The 22,991-nt window shown below is 42.7% G+C and overlaps 1 protein-coding gene across 1 annotated transcript in view; it reads left to right on the top strand.

Moving 5' to 3' along the window:
* LAMA2 (laminin subunit alpha 2) overlaps positions 1–22,991 on the top strand; it is a 412,919-nt gene that overhangs the window by 258,219 nt on the left and 131,709 nt on the right. The window contains exons 20-24 of the mRNA XM_014942611.1: positions 5,514–5,620; positions 11,655–11,835; positions 15,462–15,598; positions 18,954–19,190; positions 22,628–22,771. Coding sequence (XP_014798097.1) covers positions 5,514–5,620; positions 11,655–11,835; positions 15,462–15,598; positions 18,954–19,190; positions 22,628–22,771 — 806 coding nt within the window. The remainder of the gene's footprint in view (positions 1–5,513; positions 5,621–11,654; positions 11,836–15,461; positions 15,599–18,953; positions 19,191–22,627; positions 22,772–22,991) is intronic.

Below are 22,991 nucleotides of genomic sequence, written 5' to 3'. Positions count from 1 at the left end.
CCCCTGACAGTATTGATCTATCCTCTATCCGTGCGCCTGAGAGGAAGGCTGAGCCTCTGTATGTGTGAGCAGGAGAATGATACGCTCTCATAACGACAGTGTTTTACTCCCATCTGCATCACGAAAGGGAGACTTCAGAGGAAATAGAGAGAAGAACCTATTAAAAAACCTTCCTGCTGTAGTAGAAGGAGTAATGAAGCAGATATGGGAAAAACCTGAGCATTGCATGGATGCGAAAGCGACAGGACAAGGGGCAATGGTTTTAAGCTGGTGGAGGGGAGATTTAGGTTAGATACTAGGAAGAAATTCTTTACAGTGAGGGTGGTGAGGCACTGGAACAGGTTGCCCAGGGAGGTCGTGGATGCCCCATCACTGGAGGTGTTCAAGGCCAGGCTGGATGGCTATTTGAGCAACCTGGTCTGGTGGGAGGTGTCCCTGCCCAGGGCAGGGGGGTTGGAACTGGATGATCTTTAAGGTCCCTTCCAACCCAAACCTAGAATTCTATGATTCTATGATTCTATACTAAATGTCAGGTCTACAAATATAAATACAAATAAATGAAAGCAATTCACTAAAAACGCTGTAAGCCATCCAGGAAGCCATTAATTAGTGAGATTGGTGCTGAAAGGAGGGAGTGGTTTTTCAGTTACTGTAGGGTCCAGCTTTGGCACCCCTTGTGACCTCCCTCCCACCGACACGACCTTGGTAAGAGCTGGGAGCTGCTCCCTCTTACAGGGCAGGGTTCTCCCACCTCTGGCAAAGCAGAGCCTAAATTCTGCTGTCAGATGTTCTAAGGTGCTCTGGAGAAAGAGCTGGCCCTGCAGCAAGTGACTGCTTCTCAGCTGAGTGGTGGCATGTTTGAGTGTAAGCCCCAGCTCATACTTCCCCATAGCAATGGCAAGAAAATATTGAGAGCAGGGGGAAGATCTGGTAGGAGCAGGAGCTTTCTCTTCTGTAGGAGGGGTGGCTCTCCCTGAGCCATTGCTGGCACCACTCAGAGTGCAGTGATTAAGCAGAACAAGTGTTTTTAACTTAAAAACTAACTTCACATACCCTTCCACCCCCTTCTGAGGAATGGAACACAGCAGCTTGTAAACTGTCCTCAAAAAGCTGAGTGTTTTTTTTCACTTTCACAAGGCTTTAATCCTTTTCCTTCATTGGAATAAACTCAGAGGAATTCCTTGGAATACCAAGGTGTTATATCAGGATAAAATTAGGCAAGTAAAAGAGTTGTCCCATTGCTGTGTGCCTGGGAGCAGAGGGACCACTCCTGCAGGATGTGTTGTGAGCATGGAAGTCTGAGCATCCGTTCCCAGGATTTGCTCTATTTGGGTCTTGCAGTTTGGTGCTGAGAATTTTAACTTCTGTTGGACCCCATCAGACTGCACAGGGCCCAGCGAGATGCAGAACATCACGGGTTTCTTAGCTAAGGCTAATAAACACTGATTAACGTAAAATCAGTGATAGGCACGAAGATACACCTGGATAAGTGCTTTCTGTACCTGCTTTATACAGTGCTGGATAAAAGTTGGACAATCCCATGTATTCTCTGCACGACCTACCAGTTCATGATGGATGATGTCATATAAGTTAGGGTGTTAAGTGTGTAATGAGATTTAAAAAGAAGTGTATTTCAAAAATCATACCTTCCAGTAGCTTGTCACCGTTCCTGAGGCATCAAGAGGACTCGTGCTTTGAACATTTCTACAGTCGTGGCAGCTTCATGGGAGAGAGATGTAATAGGAGGAGAGTTGGCAAAACATACAATTAAAAAAAAAAGAGGTGTTAAAAATAAATCCATATTTAATGTAGAATTACAAGCTTTGCTTTTGTTGTTAGTACCTCTGACAAGGAGAGCCCCCTAATGTATTCACAGCCTTGTGCTCACAGGTACCTTGTATTCATCTACTCTCCCTCTTTCATGTGGGTTTTCTTCTTTGCATATGATTTTTTATTTCCTTTGCAGACTTCCATGAAGTTTGCCCTGCAGCTACAATATCAGAGGGACTGTGCCTTTACTTTGTTGTTTTCAATTTCGTTCCTTATTAAAAAGCCAAATCCTGGAGTATTGCAAAGCATGAATTTTGCTTTTAAATTACTGTTTGAAATGTTTCTTGCTCCTTCTCAGAACAGTTCTGTTGTCTTGTGCATTAACCATTTCAGATGACAGTACAGCTTTATATCACTATAGCATCTCTGAATTTCTTGGTGTATCTCTGCAAAATAACAAATCTAAGAGCACTGAGCAAACATCCTACACTGATGTAATTTGATTTTAGGAAGTTGTTTTTTTGTATGAAAACAGCAGAGTGTTACTGAAGCAAATACCTGGAGGTTGTGCTGAGTAGTTAGAAGTTAAAGCTTGGTACTGGAACTAAGTGACATGGGATGAATTAAATATTCAAGTGTGCATAGGTACTACTGTTGGAGGTGAATAAGTGTGTAGGTGAATATAAATACACAGGCGTAAATATTTTTACAGATCAAGAGAGAATGCAAAGGGTCTTAACCAGTTTCATTTTGGGAGTAAATAAGACAAATTTCTTTAACGGGCTGTATTGTATTATAGCAACCATGTGGAGGTGTGCACAAGGGCTAATTGCCCAGTGCAGGTGAATGAATGGGAAGGCTCTAGGTGAGATAAATGCAATTTATCAGATTGAGTAACAGTTTAGTAGATGACTGTATGTTGTCTCTGTACGTACCTACTGCCAGAGCCAAGGAAAACAATCAAAGTCTTCATTTCCAAATCTGCTGTAGCTCTGTTCTGCACTGGGTCAGGGGCTGAGTTAACAATACACACTATGCCCTTTGTGCTAACAGATAATATAAATAGGACAAACTCATCTGTTTCTAAAACCAGTGTAAATTTTCTTTTTGATTCTTGTGGTGTCATATGCCTGACAAGCAACAGAATTCAAATAAATCAGGCTTTGCTTTTGAGAGATCTGTATAAAAAGGGGGTTAATTTGCATCGAGAATTGTGGTTTTGTGAGTCTGGGCTTATGCACCATCTTCCACTGCTGACCTTTTAATTGGAAAGATACTCGAAATGTATATATGTGATACTCATCAGTGTGTACAGTTTGGAACGTTGGCAGCTTTAAAAAATAAATATTATAGCAGGAGGGCTGTATACAGGATGAAAGAGGTAAATTAGAGCTTCAGTTAGTGTTGAAAAATGAGAGTAAAAGGAAAAGAGAAGTGATGTTAATTACAGCAGAAGTGTTTTTAAATGTTTACATTTTTTTAAATACATTGCAAAACAGAAAGAGATCAAAACCTCTGAAGGTGTTAGCAGACTGATAAGAGAGCCCAAAATGTTTTTGGTACTTATTCCAGAATATGAGACATCTTTGCAAACATTGCAAAATTAGGCCAGGAACAGACTGGCAAGCCTTAAAGTCACTTAATTTAAAAGAAGCAACTTTTGCAGAATGCCTCGAAAGTGGGGAGAAGAGCAGAAAAGAATCCTTTCCATTTGCAATGTAGAAAGTCCAATACAGTAATGAGGAAGCCCCTGTTGTAATAATCTCTCTCTATAAAAAATATAACTGCTTTGTCTCAAGTAGCACCTTGTGACATGCAAGTATGTGACCACCGTGTGTTCACTGTGGGGACTCTGTTTCTTAAAATGGAGCTGTGACATTGAGAAAAAGACCCACGTGCAGTCAGGGCACTACAGGAAGGCAAAAAGTGAATTGGAGCCCTGGTTTACAGAGTACATTGATAATCAATATAGAGATGTGAATTCATTCCCCTCTGGGGAAAAAAAAAAGATGTGCAGGAACCATCTCACGCTGATGGAATTGGTGACTGTGTGGTCATAGTCCCTGTGACACCTCATCACATCCCTCTTCTCTACTCTGAGTGCTAAAGGGATTTTTCCCTAATCTATAAATGCCAAAAAAAAAAAAATGTGGTCAAAGAACATAAAGGCTGATAGAAAGCTTCCCAAAAAAATTCTCCTCTCCTAAAACACAAGAATTTAGAAGCCAAATTTTACATTTATGGTGATGGCCAAACTGTTCCAAGGGGGCAGCTTCTGACAGGAGAGAGCCCTGCCTTCCCCACCGCACTCTCGGTCCAGAAATGTAGCATTAAGCAAAATATAAAGGTAAAGTGTTTACTGCTTTAAAACCTTACTTTTCTCCATCAGGGCTGTCGTGGTTTGACACGGTTTGACATGGTATTCCCTTGGCCACTCCATCCTTCTCTCTGGGCTCCTTTTCAGCTTCTATGGGAAGCAGAAAAAAAGTCCTTGAAGATAAAGGGATTTTTCCCTAATCTATAAATGCCAAAAAAAAAAAAATGTGGTCAAAGAACATAAAGGCTGATAGAAAGCTTCCCAAAAAAATTCTCCTCTCCTAAAACACAAGAATTTAGAAGCCAAATTTTACATTTATGGTGATGGCCAAACTGTTCCAAGGGGGCAGCTTCTGACAGGAGAGAGCCCTGCCTTCCCCACCGCACTCTCGGTCCAGAAATGTAGCATTAAGCAAAATATAAAGGTAAAGTGTTTACTGCTTTAAAACCTTACTTTTCTCCATCAGGGCTGTCGTGGTTTGACACGGTTTGACATGGTATTCCCTTGGCCACTCCATCCTTCTCTCTGGGCTCCTTTTCAGCTTCTATGGGAAGCAGAAAAAAAGTCCTTGAAGAAATATAAACATCACCTGGAAACAACTAAAACAATATGCATCATTGAAGTTCCTTTCATACCAAATCTGAAACACAGCAACCACTGGAAAGAAAATTAATTCTGTCCCAGCCCAAACCAGGGCAATCACAGAATCACAGAATCCTCTAGGTTGGAAGGGATCTTAAAGATCATCTTGTCCAACTGTCAACCTAACTGACAAAAATAGACACCCACACAACAAACAAGGAGCATCACCATCACTAAACCAGACCTCCCAGCACTACATCAACCCGTCTTTTGAACACCTCCAGGGATGGGGCCTCAACCACCTCCCTGGGCAGCCCATTCCAATGCCTGAGAACCCTTTCAGTGAAAAATTTTTTCCTAATATCCAGCCTGAACCTCCCCTGGCGTAACTTGAGGCCATTTCCTCTTGTCCTGTCGCCTGTGACTTGAGAAAAGAGACCGACCCTCACCTCTCTGCACCCTCCTTTCAGGGTGCACATACGTAGTGCCCTAAATTCCCTCTTTTGATTTGAGAGGCACATATAAAACAAATCATTTATGAAGCCCACCTCTCTACACCCTCCTTTCAGGGTGCACATACGCAGTGCTCTAAATTCCCTCTTTTGATTTGAGAAGCACATATAAAACAAATCATTTATGAAATCGAGGCAGAATTTCTCACTGTAATATTTTGGAGTGAAATTCCACTTTAATATGGGTAGGTGAGTGCGTGTTGTCACTTGTTGCCTTCTTGGGTTTCTCAGGGTGGCAAAGCCACACTGCAAACCTTTGTCTGATAAAGATAGCTTCAGCAGTGTGTGCATTTTAGTAAACACATTGACAACTCCTTTTTCTTCCTCTGCAGCCTGTCACTGTCACGTCAATGGCTCCTTCTCACACGTCTGTGACTCTCGGACAGGCCAGTGCGAGTGCAAGGCCAACGTGATCGGGCGCCGGTGCGACCTCTGCCAGGTGAGCTGGACCAGAAATGCTGCTTTCTTCCAGTTTTCTTCCCTCTTTCTCATGACTAAATACAGTTTCAGTTTGGATAGTTTTTTTTTTTTGCTCATTTTTCACTTAAAGAACATACATGGGTTATTCTTTTGTACTGAATTGTAAAATGGCTTTTTTTAGAGGTTTTTCAAAGGTTTTTCTAGAACAAAACAAAAATATTTGTTAGTCTCTGATTTGCAATAAAAGTAGGATGCTAGTTGACTTCCCTGCAAATGTTCTGCTTTTATGGGTTTTTCTTAGGGCTTCTTCTTGTATTGTCCAAATAATGTATTCTTTTTGGGTGGAAATGTCTTTTGCCTCGACGTTGGTTTGCTGCCTCATAAATCACTGCAAAAAACAGTGTTTCAGGAACTTTGGCAGAGTTTTCTTTAGGCTGCCAAGAAATATGTTACAGGTGGCTGCAGGTTTTTCTAGCTCAGCGTGAGGACTTGTGGGTCAGGCCTGTGTCCATAGAATACCTCTGCCCGTGTGTCATTTGCAGCACATAAATCTGTAGAAATCACAAGGATTATTTTCCCCCTGCGTAAACTCCATCATTTTGGAAGAGGTTTGCTCACACTCCGTTTTCAACAGTATTTATTTAAAGAGTCCATTCAGAGAAAAATTGTTGGAATTTGCACAGATTGCATAATGTACACAGAAAATATGTCAGGCTTGTTGATATGATATTGGCTGTAGGTTGGAATTAATCTTTGTTTACTACCGTGTTTATTACTATCTTTATTCCTCTTCTCTTTTATTTGCTATAGTTTAATGATCTTCGCTTTCTAACAGTGTTTACTTTCCATTCTTAAAGCCCAACTACTTCTGGGCCCCAGACAATCTGTTCTGTGTACCCTGTGGCTGCAGTGCTTTAGGATCCGTGTCACTGCAATGCGATACGTCGGGAAGATGTATCTGCAAATCAGGATTCATGGGCAGACGCTGTGAAATCAGGAGGCAGGTGTCTAAATTGCAAGAAAATGCAGGAAGGAGCCAGCAGATCCGAGTTCCCCCTCGGAGATGGGGCGTCAGCGGGGCCAGCGGGTGCCCACGGGGCGCTTACCGCCCCGCTCCTCCGGTAACCAGACCCTGTGTGCATTGCATGGGCTGAAATCTCATATTTGCTTGTGTTTTGGAGCTCCAACAGACTTTTAAAATTTATTTTAAATTTGTAATACGTGTGCTATTAGAGACAGCCTTTTAGGATAATTCCCCATTTCTAGTGCTTCCCATAGTGGAAAGGACAACGCAAGCCAGAAGCGAAATAGCAGAATTAGTTCAAAAGCAGCACCATCAGCAGCAGGATGCACAAAATGTGTGGGTGACACACGTACAGCAGTGGCATCAGTGGGGTTTTCAATACCTGAAGGTTGCCTATAGAAGAGCTGGAGAAGGACTCTTTGCCAGGAAGGGTAATGATAGGACAAGGGGAAATGGTTTTAAATTGGAAGAAAAAAGATTCAGATTAGATCTCAGGAAGAAATTTTTTACTATGAGGGTGGTGAGACACTGGAACAGGTTGCCCAGGGAAGTTGTGGATGCCCCATCCCTGGAGGGGTTCAAGGCCAGGCTGGATGGGGCTTGGAGTAACCTGGTCTGGTGGGAGGTGTCCCTGCCCAGGGCAGGGGGGTTGGAACTCGATGATCTTTGAGGTCCCTTCCAACCCAAACCATTCTATCATTCTATGATTCATGGATGTGGCTTCCTCTTCTAACAATTCAAGAATCAAAAGCTCAAGGAGTTTGTAAAAAGGATCAGCCCCAGAGGCAACGAGTTAAGATCCAATCTTAAAATATCAAACATAACTGGTGTTAAAAGCTCTCATTAGTGAATACGGCCAGTTATTTGAGCCATTTCTACCCATCTGAAGTGCCCATTTGAATGTAATGCCCAAAATGGCAGAAGTATTCATTGCTTATCACATGCCAACAAACCAAATTATTTCCTAAAATGAAGTAATTATGATGCAACTGCTTCTACCAGAAGAGTTTTAGGAATGTTGAGTTTTTTCCACCTATAACCCAAAACCTCCACACTATCACACCTAGTTTGAAACGTGCCTGGCAGTGTTTTACCTAGGATCATAGAATGGCTGGGGTTGGAAGGGACCTTTCAGATCATCCAGTCCAACCATCAACCCAACACTGACAAAACCCATCACTGACCCATGTCCCTCAGCACCACGTCTGCCCGGCTTTTAAATACCTCCAGGGATGGGGACTCCACCACTGCCCTGGGCAGCCTCTTCCAGTGTGCAATAACCCTTTCAGTGGAGAAATTATTCCCAATCTCCATCCTAAACCTCCCCTGGTGCAACTTGAGGCCATTTCCTCTTGTGCCATGGCCTGTTCCTTGGGAGAAGAGACCGACCCCCCCTGGCTACACCCTCCTTTCAGGGAGTTGGAGAGAGCCAGAAGGTCTCCCCTCAGCCTCCTTTTCTCCAGGCTGAACACCCCCAGCTCCCTCAGCTGCTCCTCACCAGACTTGTGCTCCAGACCCCTCAGCCTTGGCCAGATTTGCTCGTGAATTCCCATTGGGAGAAGGAGCTTTTCCCCATCTAACACCTACCATGTATCTGTGTTTTCCACACAGATACTCGACATACACTGATACAGGGACAAAACATAACAACACACAGAAAATTTGTTGTATTTCCTCATTGTCATCCAGGATCTTATCTCCTGTTCAGTAAATGTGATTCTGAGAGTTTTGGTGTGTAAACAAGCTTCGCTGAGGGCTTAACTTGGGGGTTCATCTTGGGGGTTTGCATGACTGATCAAAACGTCTTTGAGTGTGCAGAGCTCATCACAGAACAGAGCCCAGCATGCCAGTGAGCTTCCCTTCCTTCACGCGGTGTGGACTGCTCATGTGTCAGATTTTTTATGGCTTTCCCCCTCATAAACAGAATTTATTAGCTCCTACCAAACCTTCTGTTGAGAACTGAGCTGCATGCTGTGCCTGGGTTACTTCACTGCACTAATCTGAGTGTCTGGCCTGAGATCTTTGCATATTCACTTTCTGTGTGTTTCCTCTCGTGGAAAAGAAACCTTCAGAGATAGTCTGTGTATTTAATTGAACCTTGGAGTTTAATTATATGAGCTTGAGTATTTCTTTCTCTCTGATGCACCGTGTTTTGTCATGCAGAAGTGTATAATTGTCAAAACATTTCAGAAATCGGAAATTAAAATCAGGGTAATTCTTTATTATATGTATAATCAAGCATTGGCTTAGGTTGATATGATTCTTCAGCCAAATTCTGACCCTAGGCGTGGTCCTGTCAACAGAATCTCTATGGGAATGTGAAACTTCAATATTAACCTCAGAGATCAGATTTCAGGACTTTTACACAGACGCCTGCTGGAGTCTCTGGGAATCCAGCTACACACGGGATTAGGGGCTCCACTGTGGAACAAATCTATGCAAAATGTAAGTCAGTGCAGCTCCACTGACTTGAAAAAAAGTCTGTACTGATGTATACTAGGCAAAAATCTAACACTACATGCCTGGGTCACACAGTAATACATTGTAAAACTAAGTGTTTTCCACTTGGTTCCATCTATATTCATTAGCAGTGATCTTTTGAATATCTCATTTTTAACATTTTGCTTTCGGAGTAACCTGGTCTGGTGGGAGGTGTCCCTGCCCAGGGCAGGGGGGTTGGAACTCGATGATCTTTGAGGTCCCTTCCAACCCAAACCATTCTATCATTCTATGATTCATGGATGTGGCTTCCTCTTCTAACAATTCAAGAATCAAAAGCTCAAGGAGTTTGTAAAAAGGATCAGCCCCAGAGGCAACGAGTTAAGATCCAATCTTAAAATATCAAACATAACTGGTGTTAAAAGCTCTCATTAGTGAATACGGCCAGTTATTTGAGCCATTTCTACCCATCTGAAGTGCCCATTTGAATGTAATGCCCAAAATGGCAGAAGTATTCATTGCTTATCACATGCCAACAAACCAACTTATTTCCAAAAATGAAGTAATTATGATGCAACTGCTTCTACCAGAAGAGTTTTAGGAATGTTGAGTTTTTTCCACCTATAACCCAAAACCTCCACACTATCACACCTAGTTTGAAACGTGCCTGGCAGTGTTTTACCTAGGATCATAGAATGGCTGGGGTTGGAAGGGACCTTTCAGATCATCCAGTCCAACCATCAACCCAACACTGACAAAACCCATCACTGACCCATGTCCCTCAGCACCACGTCTGCCCGGCTTTTAAATACCTCCAGGGATGGGGACTCCACCACTGCCCTGGGCAGCCTCTTCCAGTGTGCAATAACCCTTTCAGTGGAGAAATTATTCCCAATCTCCATCCTAAACCTCCCCTGGTGCAACTTGAGGCCATTTCCTCTTGTGCCATGGCCTGTTCCTTGGGAGAAGAGACCGACCCCCCCTGGCTACACCCTCCTTTCAGGGAGTTGGAGAGAGCCAGAAGGTCTCCCCTCAGCCTCCTTTTCTCCAGGCTGAACACCCCCAGCTCCCTCAGCTGCTCCTCACAAGACTTGTGCTCCAGACCCCTCAGCCTTGGCCAGATTTGCTCGTGGATTCCCATTGGGAGAAGGAGCTTTTCCCCATCTAACACCTACCATGTATCTGTGTTTTCCACACAGATACTCGACATATACTGATACAGGGACAAAACATAACAACACACAGAAAATTTGTTGTATTTCCTCATTGTCATCCAGGATCTTATCTCCTGTTCAGTAAATGTGATTCTGAGAGTTTTGGTGTGTAAACAAGCTTCGCTGAGGGCTTAACTTGGGGGTTCATCTTGGGGGTTTGCATGACTGATCAAAACGTCTTTGAGTGTGCAGAGCTCATCACAGAACAGAGCCCAGCATGCCAGTGAGCTTCCCTTCCTTCACGCGGTGTGGACTGCTCATGTGTCAGATTTTTTATGGCTTTCCCCCTCATAAACAGAATTTATTAGCTCCTACCAAACGTTCTGTTGAGAACTGAGCTGCATGCTGTGCCTGGGTTACTTCACTGCACTAATCTGAGTGTCTGGCCTGAGATCTTTGCATATTCACTTTCTGTGTGTTTCCTCTCGTGGAAAAGAAACCTTCAGAGATAGTCTGTGTATTTAATTGAACCTTGGAGTTTAATTATATGAGCTTGAGTATTTCTTTCTCTCTGATGCACCGTGTTTTGTCATGCAGAAGTGTATAATTGTCAAAACATTTCAGAAATCGGAAATTAAAATCAGGGTAATTCTTTATTATATGTATAATCAAGCATTGGCTTAGGTTGATATGATTCTTCAGCCAAATTCTGACCCTAGGCGTGGTCCTGTCAACAGAATCTCTATGGGAATGTGAAACTTCAATATTAACCTCAGAGATCAGATTTCAGGACTTTTACACAGACGCCTGCTGGAGTCTCTGGGAATCCAGCTACACACGGGATTAGGGGCTCCACTGTGGAACAAATCTATGCAAAATGTAAGTCAGTGCAGCTCCACTGACTTGAAAAAAAGTCTGTACTGATGTATACTAGGCAAAAATCTAACACTACATGCCTGGGTCACACAGTAATACATTGTAAAACTAAGTGTTTTCCACTTGGTTCCATCTATATTCATTAGCAGTGATCTTTTGAATATCTCATTTTTAACATTTTGCTTTCCTACTGAAGTCTCAGGTAGATCTTGACTATTAAATGTTGTAAGTGAAGTAAGTCATGTGATTTGGGTATCGATATTCTCTGAAAATCATCATACCTGAAAAAAGGTAGAAAAACACCCCCAGCCAGTTACATGGCAGAACAGTCATTATAGCATTAGGTGACATTCTGAAATCTTTATTCTTTTTCACCTGTGTAGGGTACTTAAGGCCCTTGCTGTTATGTTTTACTGCTACAGTTCAACTTGTTAAGAGTAGAATTTCAGTGACAAAGAGGAAAGAACCACCCTGCTCTCTCTACACTCTCAGCTTTTCCTCTTTTTCTCCTGGTAACCCTTCTGTGCACCAACTGCTCTCCCTCCCTCTCTCTGTGGCAGCCTGAAACATTTGGCTTGGAGTCGTCACGGGGATGTGTTCCCTGCAACTGCAACTCCTTTGGGTCCAAGTCCTTTGACTGTGATGGAGATGGACAGTGCTATTGCCAGCCTGGAGTGACAGGGAAGAAGTGTGACCGCTGCGCTCATGGATTCTACAACTTCCAAGAAGGAGGCTGTACCCGTATGTGAATTCTATTTATTTATTTATTACTAACATTCATGTTTGGCTGGTCTCGAATTGCCTACCGAATGTTCCTGGCAGGTAGGTATTTTCCTAGCCCTGTAAATCGGTCAATGGTGATTGGCAAGAACAAAAGAAAAACCAATTCCTGCTATTTTAAGGTCAGTTTATGGCTGATCTGCCACGTTTAGGAGGAACAGGAGCATCCTTTTCTCCTGCTAAAAGTTCCTATAGTTTAGTTATGGTAAGAGTATCAGAAGGCTGATTAAGCTGCTTGCCAAATCACATCAGTTTGAAGGGATGTGAATGGGAAAAAAAAGAGAAAAAAAAAATCCCTTTGCTTCTAGTTTTGTCTCAAACCTTTTCACTGTCCTTACATGGTTAATCTTTTTTATTAAATTTCTATAAAGTAATATTTAGAATCTTGCTCACTTGTATACTTTTTGTGTACAACAAGATCTTCAGATAAAATTTTTTACTACGTCCCTTGTGTAAACACACGAAAAGTATGTTTTTCCAGATGCTGCAACTCTATGATCAGACATAAATATACCCAGTCACTTCTTTACATTTATGTTTGTCCTTCTGGACATAGGTCAAAAATGAACATTTCCTGTCCTTAAAGCAGTACAGACTGCTCCATTGAAAAGAACCTTATAAATAGGGCTCTTCACAGGGAAATACCCAACTTTGCTAATAGAACTGTATTTTTAGAGTCTCGTAGACTCACTTAGGTGTGATCACGGGAGACGTAGATAGTTGTCTAGAGTGACTAGCTGCTGGGCTGCCTGCGTGGTGATGGCCCCACAGCATCCTTTGCTGATGGCAGAGTGCAATGGAGCCAAGGATATTGCTGATATTCCTTAGGCAGAATCTGTATTCTTTCCAGAAGCGTTTTTTACTCCCTTTTTTTCTGTGTGAAAGGAGCATCAAGGCCTCGAGATCCACATCTGTGCAACACAATTCAAAATTTCAACTGTAGCGTTGATTAACCTTGAGCCAAGCTGGATTATAGATCATATTTGGAAATATTACTCTATGGTGGTGTCTCCCAGGGGAAGGAAGGGCTCAGAAAACATTTACCACCTTGAAAAGGGCAAACATGTTGGCACCATGGCAAAAGGGAAGGTTGGGTCACGGGCTCACTGAGGAGAGAGCTTGAAATAAAACTCCCTTAACACGTGTACGGAGGGGAAAAAGCTTGAAATAAAACTCCCTTAACACGTGTATGGAGGGGATATTATAGTTTATCTTTGTGATTAGTTTCTTGTTCTAACATTTCACTGCTTAAAAGTACATCGCTGTTGTGAAATGCTACAAAATGGTGTTCATTTCCTACAGTTGGGGAAGGAAAATGAAAGGGCAATTAACAAGATTTTCCACAGAAATGTTAACTGCTGTCTAGGCAAACTTGAAATGACAGAATTTAAGGAACAGAGGTGAAATGGGAAAGCAGTGTAAGTCCAAACAATGTTTTAAATCAAAATGTATCTGCCTGTAGTCATCCAACTATTTTTAATAACTACAACAGCTAAAGATGTTCAGAAATTTGGTGTTTTAAAAGTTCCAAAGTTAATACTTTGATGGATTGAGATGGATGGAAAGGAATTCTGTTTTCAAAATGCTGGTTTTTCCCCACTTATTTTTAGTAGGCTTTTTATGTATTCCTTCAAATGACAAAAAAAGAGGATTAAATTATGAATCACAGAGAAAATCAGAAATTTAATAAAAGTATATCAAATCGTGGTAGGAAGAAAGTGCACAAAACTGAATTCCATAGTGACAGTTAAGTATTGAATAAAATATTGGACCTCTTTTACCTAGCATTTATCCAAAAGAAATATAATTTGATTTTTTCTTGTGCAATAAAAAACCATAAAGCCTTAAAAAAAACCATAAAGCATCATCAGTTAGTGTTGACATTCTAGCAGCAACGATACAAGAGAGATTTCTATTTCACTATTGCTTGCAACAAATGTGTTGTATTTCTTCCACATTCTTTTAAATAATGATAAAAGTAAAAATGAAAAGAATATTGGTGTATCACTTTCTTCCCCTCCGTGCCTTTTGAACCCATTTTGTGTAAGAAATGGAAGCCTATGGAAGAGCTGTCATGTCCAAAACCCTCAGTCTCTCAATGAGAGATGTTTTCTGCAATATCTTCAAGCCACTGTTTGTCACAAGATTTTATGTAGCATGAAAAATGTCTTATTCCTGGAATGATGGAGGCAAAACTTACTGTCTTCTTTGCATCAGTTACATTATTTCGAAAGCATTGATGGGGAAAAATAAAAATCACTTCTTATTTCAACTATAGATATGAGTTCTGTCTTTGCACAGCTCTTACTTTCTAGTTTTACTCTGAATGGAAGTATTTCATGCAGTAAAGGCAAGGAACGTAAACACAGCCCTCAGCAATGAACATGATGTTACACAGCCCTGTAAACACCCCAAGGAACAGATTGTTGCCCAGAAAGTCATAGTTTTCTAAACATGCTTTTGCTCTTACCTCAGGGGTAATGTTGATGATGGGGATGAATGAAAATAACCACACACCAGTTCTTCTCTTCCAAGCAATTACGTGTGCTGTGTCCCATGACTACTTAATCACTTAAATACCCTGAATCTGCATTTCATAGAATCACAGAATGGTTTGGGTTGGAAGGGACCTTAAAGATCATCCAGTTCCACCCCCCTACCATGCGCAGGGCCATCTCCCACCAGACCAGGTTTCTCCAAGCCCCATCCAGCCTGGTGTTCAAAAGATCTCTCATTTGCCAATGAATTGTTCACTTAATAATGCATTAACAGCAAAGACCACCTTTGGAAACATTTCCAAAACTAAAGTATTTTTAATTGAATAAAATCTGCAAAGAAGCTCATTTTCCTTGGAAGACGCACATTGTTGATGTCCTCCCAAGGTGGAATACATGTAATCTGAAAGAAAGGAGCAGAATGGGAAAAAGAAACTGAAACACCTTTTTTGTCCCTTAAGAAAATTCTGCTTAGGGCTGCAGAGATTTCAGGGGGGTTGGCTGAGATTGGCAGAAGAGTTAAAACACACTCCAGGTTTCTTGCACAGAGGGCTCAGAGTCAGTCAGGTGGCTTCTTGCCCAAGACCACCTGGGCCCAGAAACTGTAGGGTTTTTCCCACATCCATGTCCAATGAGTGCACCATCGCAGAAGACAACCAGAGAAGCTGTGGCTGCCCCATCCCTGGAGGGGTTGAAGCCCACGTTGGAGGGGGCTTGGAGCAACCTGGTCTGGTGGAAGGTGTCCCTGCTCAGGTCAGGGGGTTGGAGTTAGATGATCTTTAAGGTCCCTTCCAACCCAAACCATTCTATGATTCTATGAAATCTGCACTTCTACAGTTGATAACTTTGTTTTTCCCCTTTTGTTCTCACAGCAGTTACTTCTGCCTCAGGTAACCTGTGCTGCTCCTGGCTTGGGTTTCTCTGGGCTTCCCCTGCCTTTCCTGCCCCGCCATGCCCACAGATAACTGAGAGTTCCCCGTGTGGACAATGCTTTGGTGGAATGATTCTAACGCTCTTAGGGTCTGCTCTCCAGGTGTCACATAAAGGGGTAACTTTTCCTCTGCTTTATTGTTTTTTTCTGTCTCCCTGAAGCCTGTGAGTGTTCACGTTTTGGTGATAACTGCGATCCCATCAGCGGCCGCTGTATCTGCCCCCCCAACACCGTTGGAGAGATGTGTGACAGATGTGCACCGAATCACTGGGGCCACAGCCTTGTCAGTGGCTGCAAGGTGAGTGGATCTCTGCTTTCTCTGCACGTGTTACCTCTTTCCTGTGGGGTAAATACAGTCATTTGTAGCTGGAACACAATTTTAGGGTTTTAAATCACGGTTTCTTGTGGCGTTGTGAATTTTGGTGGCAGACTGTGGTGTAAATGTTGGCAATGTGTTGCCCCAACCCTGGAAGTGTTCAAGGCCAGGCTGGATGGGGTTTGGAGCAACCTGCTCTAGTGGGAGGTGTCCCTGCCCATGGCAGGGGGTTTGGAACTCGATGATCTTTGAGGTCCCTTCCAACTCTAACCATTGTATGATTCTATGTGTTACTGAGCAGAGCAGATCCTCTGTCTCAGGTGTGCAGCCTGGAACACCAAAGCCCTCTTTATACCTCTGTTGTGCTGAGTCAGGGTCTCGCTTGAGCCTGATTTCTTTTATTATAGCTATTTTTAACGTGATTGAGGAGATTACCACATTATTGCACAGTGTATGTAGAGGTATAGTTACAGGGAACTGCCAGTGCCTTTGCAGAACAAGTTTACTTTGCCCCTAATTTTGAGACCACTGGGAATTTGTGCTTGGAGCTTCCTTGAGAATGGCTTGCACATAAAAGACACTGAAAAGAGAAGGAATGAAACAGCCACCTTCGCTGTATTTGCCCCTAATTTTGAGACCACTGGGAATTTGTACTTGGAGCTTCCTTGAGAATGGCTTCAACTTGTGCATAAAAGACAGTGAAAAGGAATGAAACAGCACCTTAGCTGTAAATGCACTTTCTTCTTATGTTCTTAAAGGGGAAATAAGCCTACTCATTAGCCTTTAAATCCTTCTTATTCCAGTGTTTGACACAGTTAAAAAAATTCTGAAGGGGAGGGAAGAAGGGAGAAGAAATAGGAAGATGATGATAGTATGTCAAAGAGGCCATGAAAGCTGTTGTTAATGTCCTACTCTGGAGTTCAGGGAGGCAGTATTTACTTAAGGTTGAAAGCTGGTGACATTGAATATTGTGCAAGGTTCAAATGCCTTCCCCTCTCCGCCATTCTTATTGATGATGAGGGATTTATAGTACTGCTGTAATTACTCCAAAAAAACTACGTCTTGTCTGAACATGGTGATACACCATTAATGCTCTTTCTTAAAAAGCTGTTTGTCATGTAGCTCAGGCTGCAAACTAATTATCAAGAATGATTTCTTTTTTGTATCTATGGAAAATTCCTCTTGTGAAACCTCTGCTGTGCTGCTGTGATACAGACTCTTGGCTTCTGAAACCAGCCTAATGAGGTTGAAGACCTCTCTTTGAGCTCTGGAGTATATCCGCTGCTTGTCTTTCATGTGAGCGCATTAGTATGGCAGCTCCATGGCACCATCTAAATTAATCATGATCTATCAGCCCGCATCTCTTTCAGCAAGTTGCAGCTAATTTCTGCAGAGTGAGATGTGAATCTGCTCCCCGTGCTGTCGGGAGGAGATTTCCAGAGCTGTCGTTAACTCAGGGGGAGAAAAAGCATTGCTTAAAACTGCTTGCTCACAAAACAAACATAACACCTGATTGTAATTTGGGTTTTGATATTGCACGCCAAGCTGTTTCAACGTGTGGTGAACAAGTTGCTTTCTAAGCTTTGTGTTCAAATGCATCTTGTAGAATGAGGTTCATTGTATCAGAAGGTTTTATTGCTGAGGTTAGGTAGAAGTCTAGCGGTCTGTCATTTCACAGAATCACAGAATCTTAGTGGTTGGAAGGGACCTCTGAGATCATCGAGTCCAACCACAAAAAAAAAAAAAAAACCCCAAAAAAACCACCTCAAACAAACAAATACCAAACACACCACACCAAACGCCCACCAAAAACACTGCACCCACCAACTAAACCCCACACTCAACACCTCACCATAAACCAATAACCTTGGGCACTAGAGCATGCCCTGAAGAGCCATGTCTATACGTTTCTTAAATACCAGGAGTTAAACATTCCCTGGCATTCAGTAAAGACTGGGCTTGAATATTTCCCGTATATAATCACCTTCTTTATAAATGGTCTTTTCAGATCAGAGGAAAGGTGCTTTGAGTCTTCATGTAATAAACAGAATCACAGAATTATCTAGGCTGGAAGAGACCCTTGGGATCATCGAGTCCAGCCATCCACCCTACTCTAAAGTTCTCCCCTACACCACATCCCCCAACATCTCCCCTCAGTCTCCTCTTCCCCAGACTGAACACCCCCAGCTCCCTCAGCCTTTCCTCATAAGACTTACTCTCCAGACCCCTCACAAGCTTCGTTGCCCTTCTCTGGACCCGCTCCAGCACCTCAATGTCTTTCTTGTGGTGAGGGGCCCAAAACTGAACACAGTACTCGAGGTGGGGCCTCACCAGTGGCCAGTACAGGGGGACGATCACCTCTCGGGCCCTACTCACCACACTATTCTTGATACAGGCCAGGATGCTGTTGGCCTTCTTGGCCACCTGGGCACACAGCTTTGCTTTGAGACCCAATCCACGTTTTCCTCCTCTCTTTTTCAGCATTGTGTCCTTAAATTTAGCGAGTCTCCCCGTGTCAGTTACTGTGGTGACCTGTGCTCCTGGCGCTGCCTCTGCTGCTGCGAGCGGGGAGGAGATTCCGGTCACGCCAGCGATGGCAGCAAATGTCCTGTGCTAACTTTGCAGTATGGTCATAGTAACAGCACTGAGGGACCCTTCTGCTCTTTGGAAGTGTGCGGCTTTCCCTGCTACTTACTTCTCAGTATCTCAACCCCCCTGGAAAATCAGCTATTTCTGTCCTTCCCTGCCTGTGCCAGTCTCACTCTGTGAGCAAGTTGACTTCCCAGCACGCGACGTGACTAAATCTCTGTCCCTTACCGTGTAAATTACTGGCATCTGAGAGTCCTGCTCCTACAAAGAAGATAGTTGCCTGTCTGATGGATGAGTAATAAACATTGACCTAAATTCCACTGGGACCACCACCCCTGAGCAATTCCAGTGTTAGCAAAGAGGTCTGCACATGCCCTGCAGAGGCTGTACATAAAAAGCACTTTTTAGGGAGTGCTTACAGTTTTAAAGTTAATTTGGTCTGCTAAGTATCCCAGTGTCTTGACCCTTTTGGATTTATTTGATTTCACTGCCTAACATCAGTGATAAGTAATATCTGTTCAAAAAGAAAGGAGTGTTGTAAATGTGGTTAGTGTAATTGCTTGACCTTTATTGAATAAAGATAAATGCCCAGCCTTATAACTCAGATATATTACTTCTGAACAGTGGAAATTCACTGCTGTAATTTATTTATAGCGACTTGAAAGAGGCGAGTTGCTTTTTTGTTGGGTTTGTTGTTTTTTTGCAGAAGCACAATTCCAATTTTCTCCTTGTTTCCCTTCCTTTTCAGCCCTGTGACTGCAGCCTCATCGGAGCCCTGAGTTCTCAGTGTGACTTAAATACAGGCTGTTGCTTCTGCCGCCCTGAATTCTCCGGGGATAAATGCACCGAGTGCAGGTTGGGTTTCTGGAATTATCCACAATGTCTCCCTTGTCAGTGCGTCCTGGCGGGGACCGACCCGCGGAGCTGTGACACGGAGCTGGGGAAGTGCTCCTGCCTCGATCACAGCGGCCAGTGCAGCTGCAAGGTAGGACAGCAAAGCTTGTGAGCTGATCTTACAGCTGCGGAGAAGCTTATTCCAAAATTCCTTGACATTTGTACTTGCCTGTTCTGACAATACACGCCAAAAAAAACCTGGTTGGTTTTCATAGTGTTATTTGCCAACTGCTGTGGGAGGAGTCCGACGTAAAGAAAGGCTTAAGTGCTTATTAGTTGCTTTTTCACACACTCTGCCACGTGCCAGGAGAGCAAGTTCTTGCAGAACTGTTGCCAATTTAACCCCATTCGATACAATTCTTGTTCAGATATTTGGGAAATTAAAAAGCAAACACATCAGTAATGATAATATGGCAGAGTGCTAGTTATTTATAGTATATTGACTTAAAGGGAGTAAACACTGATCATTTTCTAGGTAGAATTCACTGCAGTAGCATCCGTGCTTCTGAGCAGACTGCATCCAGTTCAGGATCACTAAAGCAAAGACTTTTGGCATCATCACCCACCGCCTTCTTATTTGGAACTGGAAGAACAGCACACTTCAGTGGTTTGAAAATTGGCTGGGTTGCTGGGCTTGAAGGGCAGGAATTGGTGGTTTGGCACAGAGTTGGTAGCCAGCAGAGTAGCCCAGAGACAATACCTTCATCAGTGACACAGGTGACAGAACCCACCATCAGTGACACAGGTCCCACCATCAGCAGATTTGAGAACATTACTGATCTGGAAGAGGTAGAGCACGTCAACATGCTGAACAGTAGAACTCCAATCTAGAGGGTCCTTGAAAAGCCTGATGATTGGGAAAATAGGCCATGAATTGGAGTGGAATAACCTCCAGAATTAGTACAGTCTGGGAGGAGAAAGGCTGAGGATAAATCCTGCTGAAAAGCACACATGGGCTTTGGGGAATGGCAAACTGAATAGAAACCATTGTAATATTTTAAATAAGGCAAAGTGCCTTCTGAGCTGGATGCACTGATCATCCTGGCCCATGCAGCTGTGAGGTAGGACATCGTGAAGAAGGTGACCAGCAGAGGAAAATCTTTATCCCCCTCAATGCTGGTAAGATTGCGCTTGGAAATGGTGTCCAGCCTTAGGATCTGATTGAAGAACACAGTTAAGAAACTGGAGGGGATCCAGAGAAGGGCTGCAAAGAGCCGTAGAGCAGATGATCTGTAAAGATGTACTGAGAGAATGGGGCTCTTTTAGTCTGGAAAAAATAGAGGCTGAGAGAAAATGCAGCCTCCAGCCACTTCAGAGGGTAGTTGATGGAGTCAAGTCCTGTCTGGTAGTAGCAAAAGATGTGACAAGGCACAAGAGCTGCATATGGCAGCTTAGGAATTTTGGGTGGGACATTATGAAAAAAAAAAATCACTAGAAGGATTATGCAACATTTGAACAGATTGTCCAGAAAGATTGTGAAATCCCCATCCTTGGAGGTTTTCAAGAACTGGCTAGAAAGAGCCTGGGTGACCTGGCATAGTCATTGGTGATAGTCCCACCTCAAAGAGGAGGTTTTTAAAAGTGACCTCTAGAGATTAGATTCCTTCTGTGATTTTGATTCATTCTTTTTCAGGGACTGTATTGACACAAAGAGCTAGTAAAATGGAAAGATGAATTTAAATGATTGAATTGTCAGGTAATTATTTTGTTAAATGGGCACCAGTCGCTTCATTCTGGGTTTAAAGGGTAGACTCAGTGGAGGAACTGAGACACAAATTAGATCAGAAGGAACCTATGGAGGTCATCTAGTCCAGCCCCTTGTTTCAAAGACATTGCTGAGGCAGCGCTTCCAAGGATGAGGATTTCACAACCTCTTTGTGCAAACTCCTTGACCACTCTCCCATTTTTCTGGTGTCTTTGAACAGAAAACATCATGTTCTATTTCAGAAATACCGATTCATTTGATGGTGAGACTATAAAAAAGCTGGAGTGAGTTGATCATGTGGACCATCTGAGTAAAGCTCAGCCTGGTGATGGCTGTTATTTGCCCTGTGTCATTCGAATGGAAAAACAGAAGTATCCCAGTTCTTTGAGCCTCCCCTGATACGTGATGGGCTCCAACCCCTCTAACCATCTTGGTGCCCCTTTTCTTGATAAGTTCCAGCATGTCATTGTCTTCCTTGAAGCTCTTGTAAGGACTAAGTAGAAAGAACCCCCCCCTTCTTTCTGGCATTTTTAAATAGACATGTTTCTTTGTTGATTCTTTTAAGGCTAATACAGTTACTTCTGTGTTTCTATGAATGCAAATTAACAGTATATATTTAGCTGATGATTAATGATAAGAAACTGCAATTGACAGGAAACAAAACGCAAGGCAAGTAAAATTCACAATTTATGGCAGAAAGTGGACAAATAATACTGAATTAAGTCAGCAGATTCCTCCCTCCCCTCCCCTGAATTTAAACCTAAGGTTAAATTTAAATCTAGGGTTGGTTAAACTTTTTTGAAAGAGTTATATATTGAAGAAGCTAGATTTTTATAAAATGGTAATCATTCCCATTTAAACCTGCTGTTGGAGCTGCAGAAATGAGCTTTCAAAGGCTCAGGAGCCCCTTTGTCAGCCCTGACAAAAAGCAGCAAAATATAAGCTAAATACAGCGTAGGCACATTTGCTGACAGGGTTACGTGTGGAAATGGGGGTTAAAAAATCCTTGGGGATAATGCTGGTCTCCCGTATAAGCTTTGGAAACTTGAATTTGTTTTTTAGATTGGCTTCTTCACATTACTCTCAAGAGAAAAAAAAAAAAGCTGGGGGAGGAAAAGCCAACCACTGCTTTCATGTTGATGAATTTTTTTTAAATACCTTGGTCACAGTATGAAAATGGTTTTAAAAGGCTATGCATAAATTATTGTGTATCTGGCCCTATCTGGTATAGCTTTTTATTTGGACTAATTGAAAAATGAAAATAAAAGCATTGACATTACAGCAGTGAAACATTTCAGCCTTGTTAATACTGCTCAATGATGTGGAAAACAATCACGAAGAGGGGAAAGCTTTTCTCTGCGATATTTCCATTAAAATACATCAAGAAGAACATTTAGTACTGTACCTTAAACATTCTAACTTGTCAAAACTAATTCCTATGAAACAAAAGGTTTGATTAGCCCTGGCAATTTCAGGAGGGCGTAGTTTTTCTTGTCTTATCAATCAGTTATTGAGCACTTCATGCCCAAAGCGCCGGTTGATTTTTGTGTGCTTCCAAGTGTCAGGAGGAAGCCAGCATCCATTGCTGAGAGCTACTCTGTGGATACAAATGCAAATGCCTCAATTACATTAATTGTGTGTGTTTGCATACACACGCGATAAGAAGCTGGAAAGTTCCTTGAATATTTCTGCACGCTTATGATTATTTCTTTCCACAACTCGATGTTATCTTTGCTGCGTGATTTTCAGGTTTTTTATGACCACCTCAAAATAAAGCTTGCTTTTTTGAAAAAAAAATAATAAAAAACTTCTCTCTCTTCCAGGCTAACGTGGAAGGTGTCCACTGTGAGGGGTGCAAGGCTGGTACCTTTGGTCTCTCTGCCAGAAACCCTTTTGGCTGCAGCACCTGCTACTGCTTTGGCCGGAGCTCCCAGTGCAGCGAGGCGCAGGGGCTGGTCCGCCTGTGGGTGAGTGGGAGCTGCTGAGCCATGAACCCCAATAATGCTCTTTCCTGCTGGTGCCTTTAAGCCAGGCACTGAGAGGTAGCTCCAAAGTGGCCAAACATTCAAGCAATCATTTTCCTCTTGATACTTTAAAAAGTTGAGAGCGCGGTGTGTTCCATTAGACGCTCAGGGTCAAGGCTTTAAGAGGAAACTTGATACTTTAAAAAGTTGAGAGCGCGGTGAG

Source organism: Calidris pugnax, unplaced genomic scaffold, assembly GCF_001431845.1.
Source record: "Calidris pugnax isolate Ruff unplaced genomic scaffold, ASM143184v1 scaffold86, whole genome shotgun sequence".
Classification (NCBI taxonomy): Eukaryota; Metazoa; Chordata; class Aves; order Charadriiformes; family Scolopacidae; genus Calidris; species Calidris pugnax.
The sequence above is the reverse complement of the archived record's forward strand: the minus strand, read 5'-3'. Positions and strand labels throughout refer to the sequence as shown.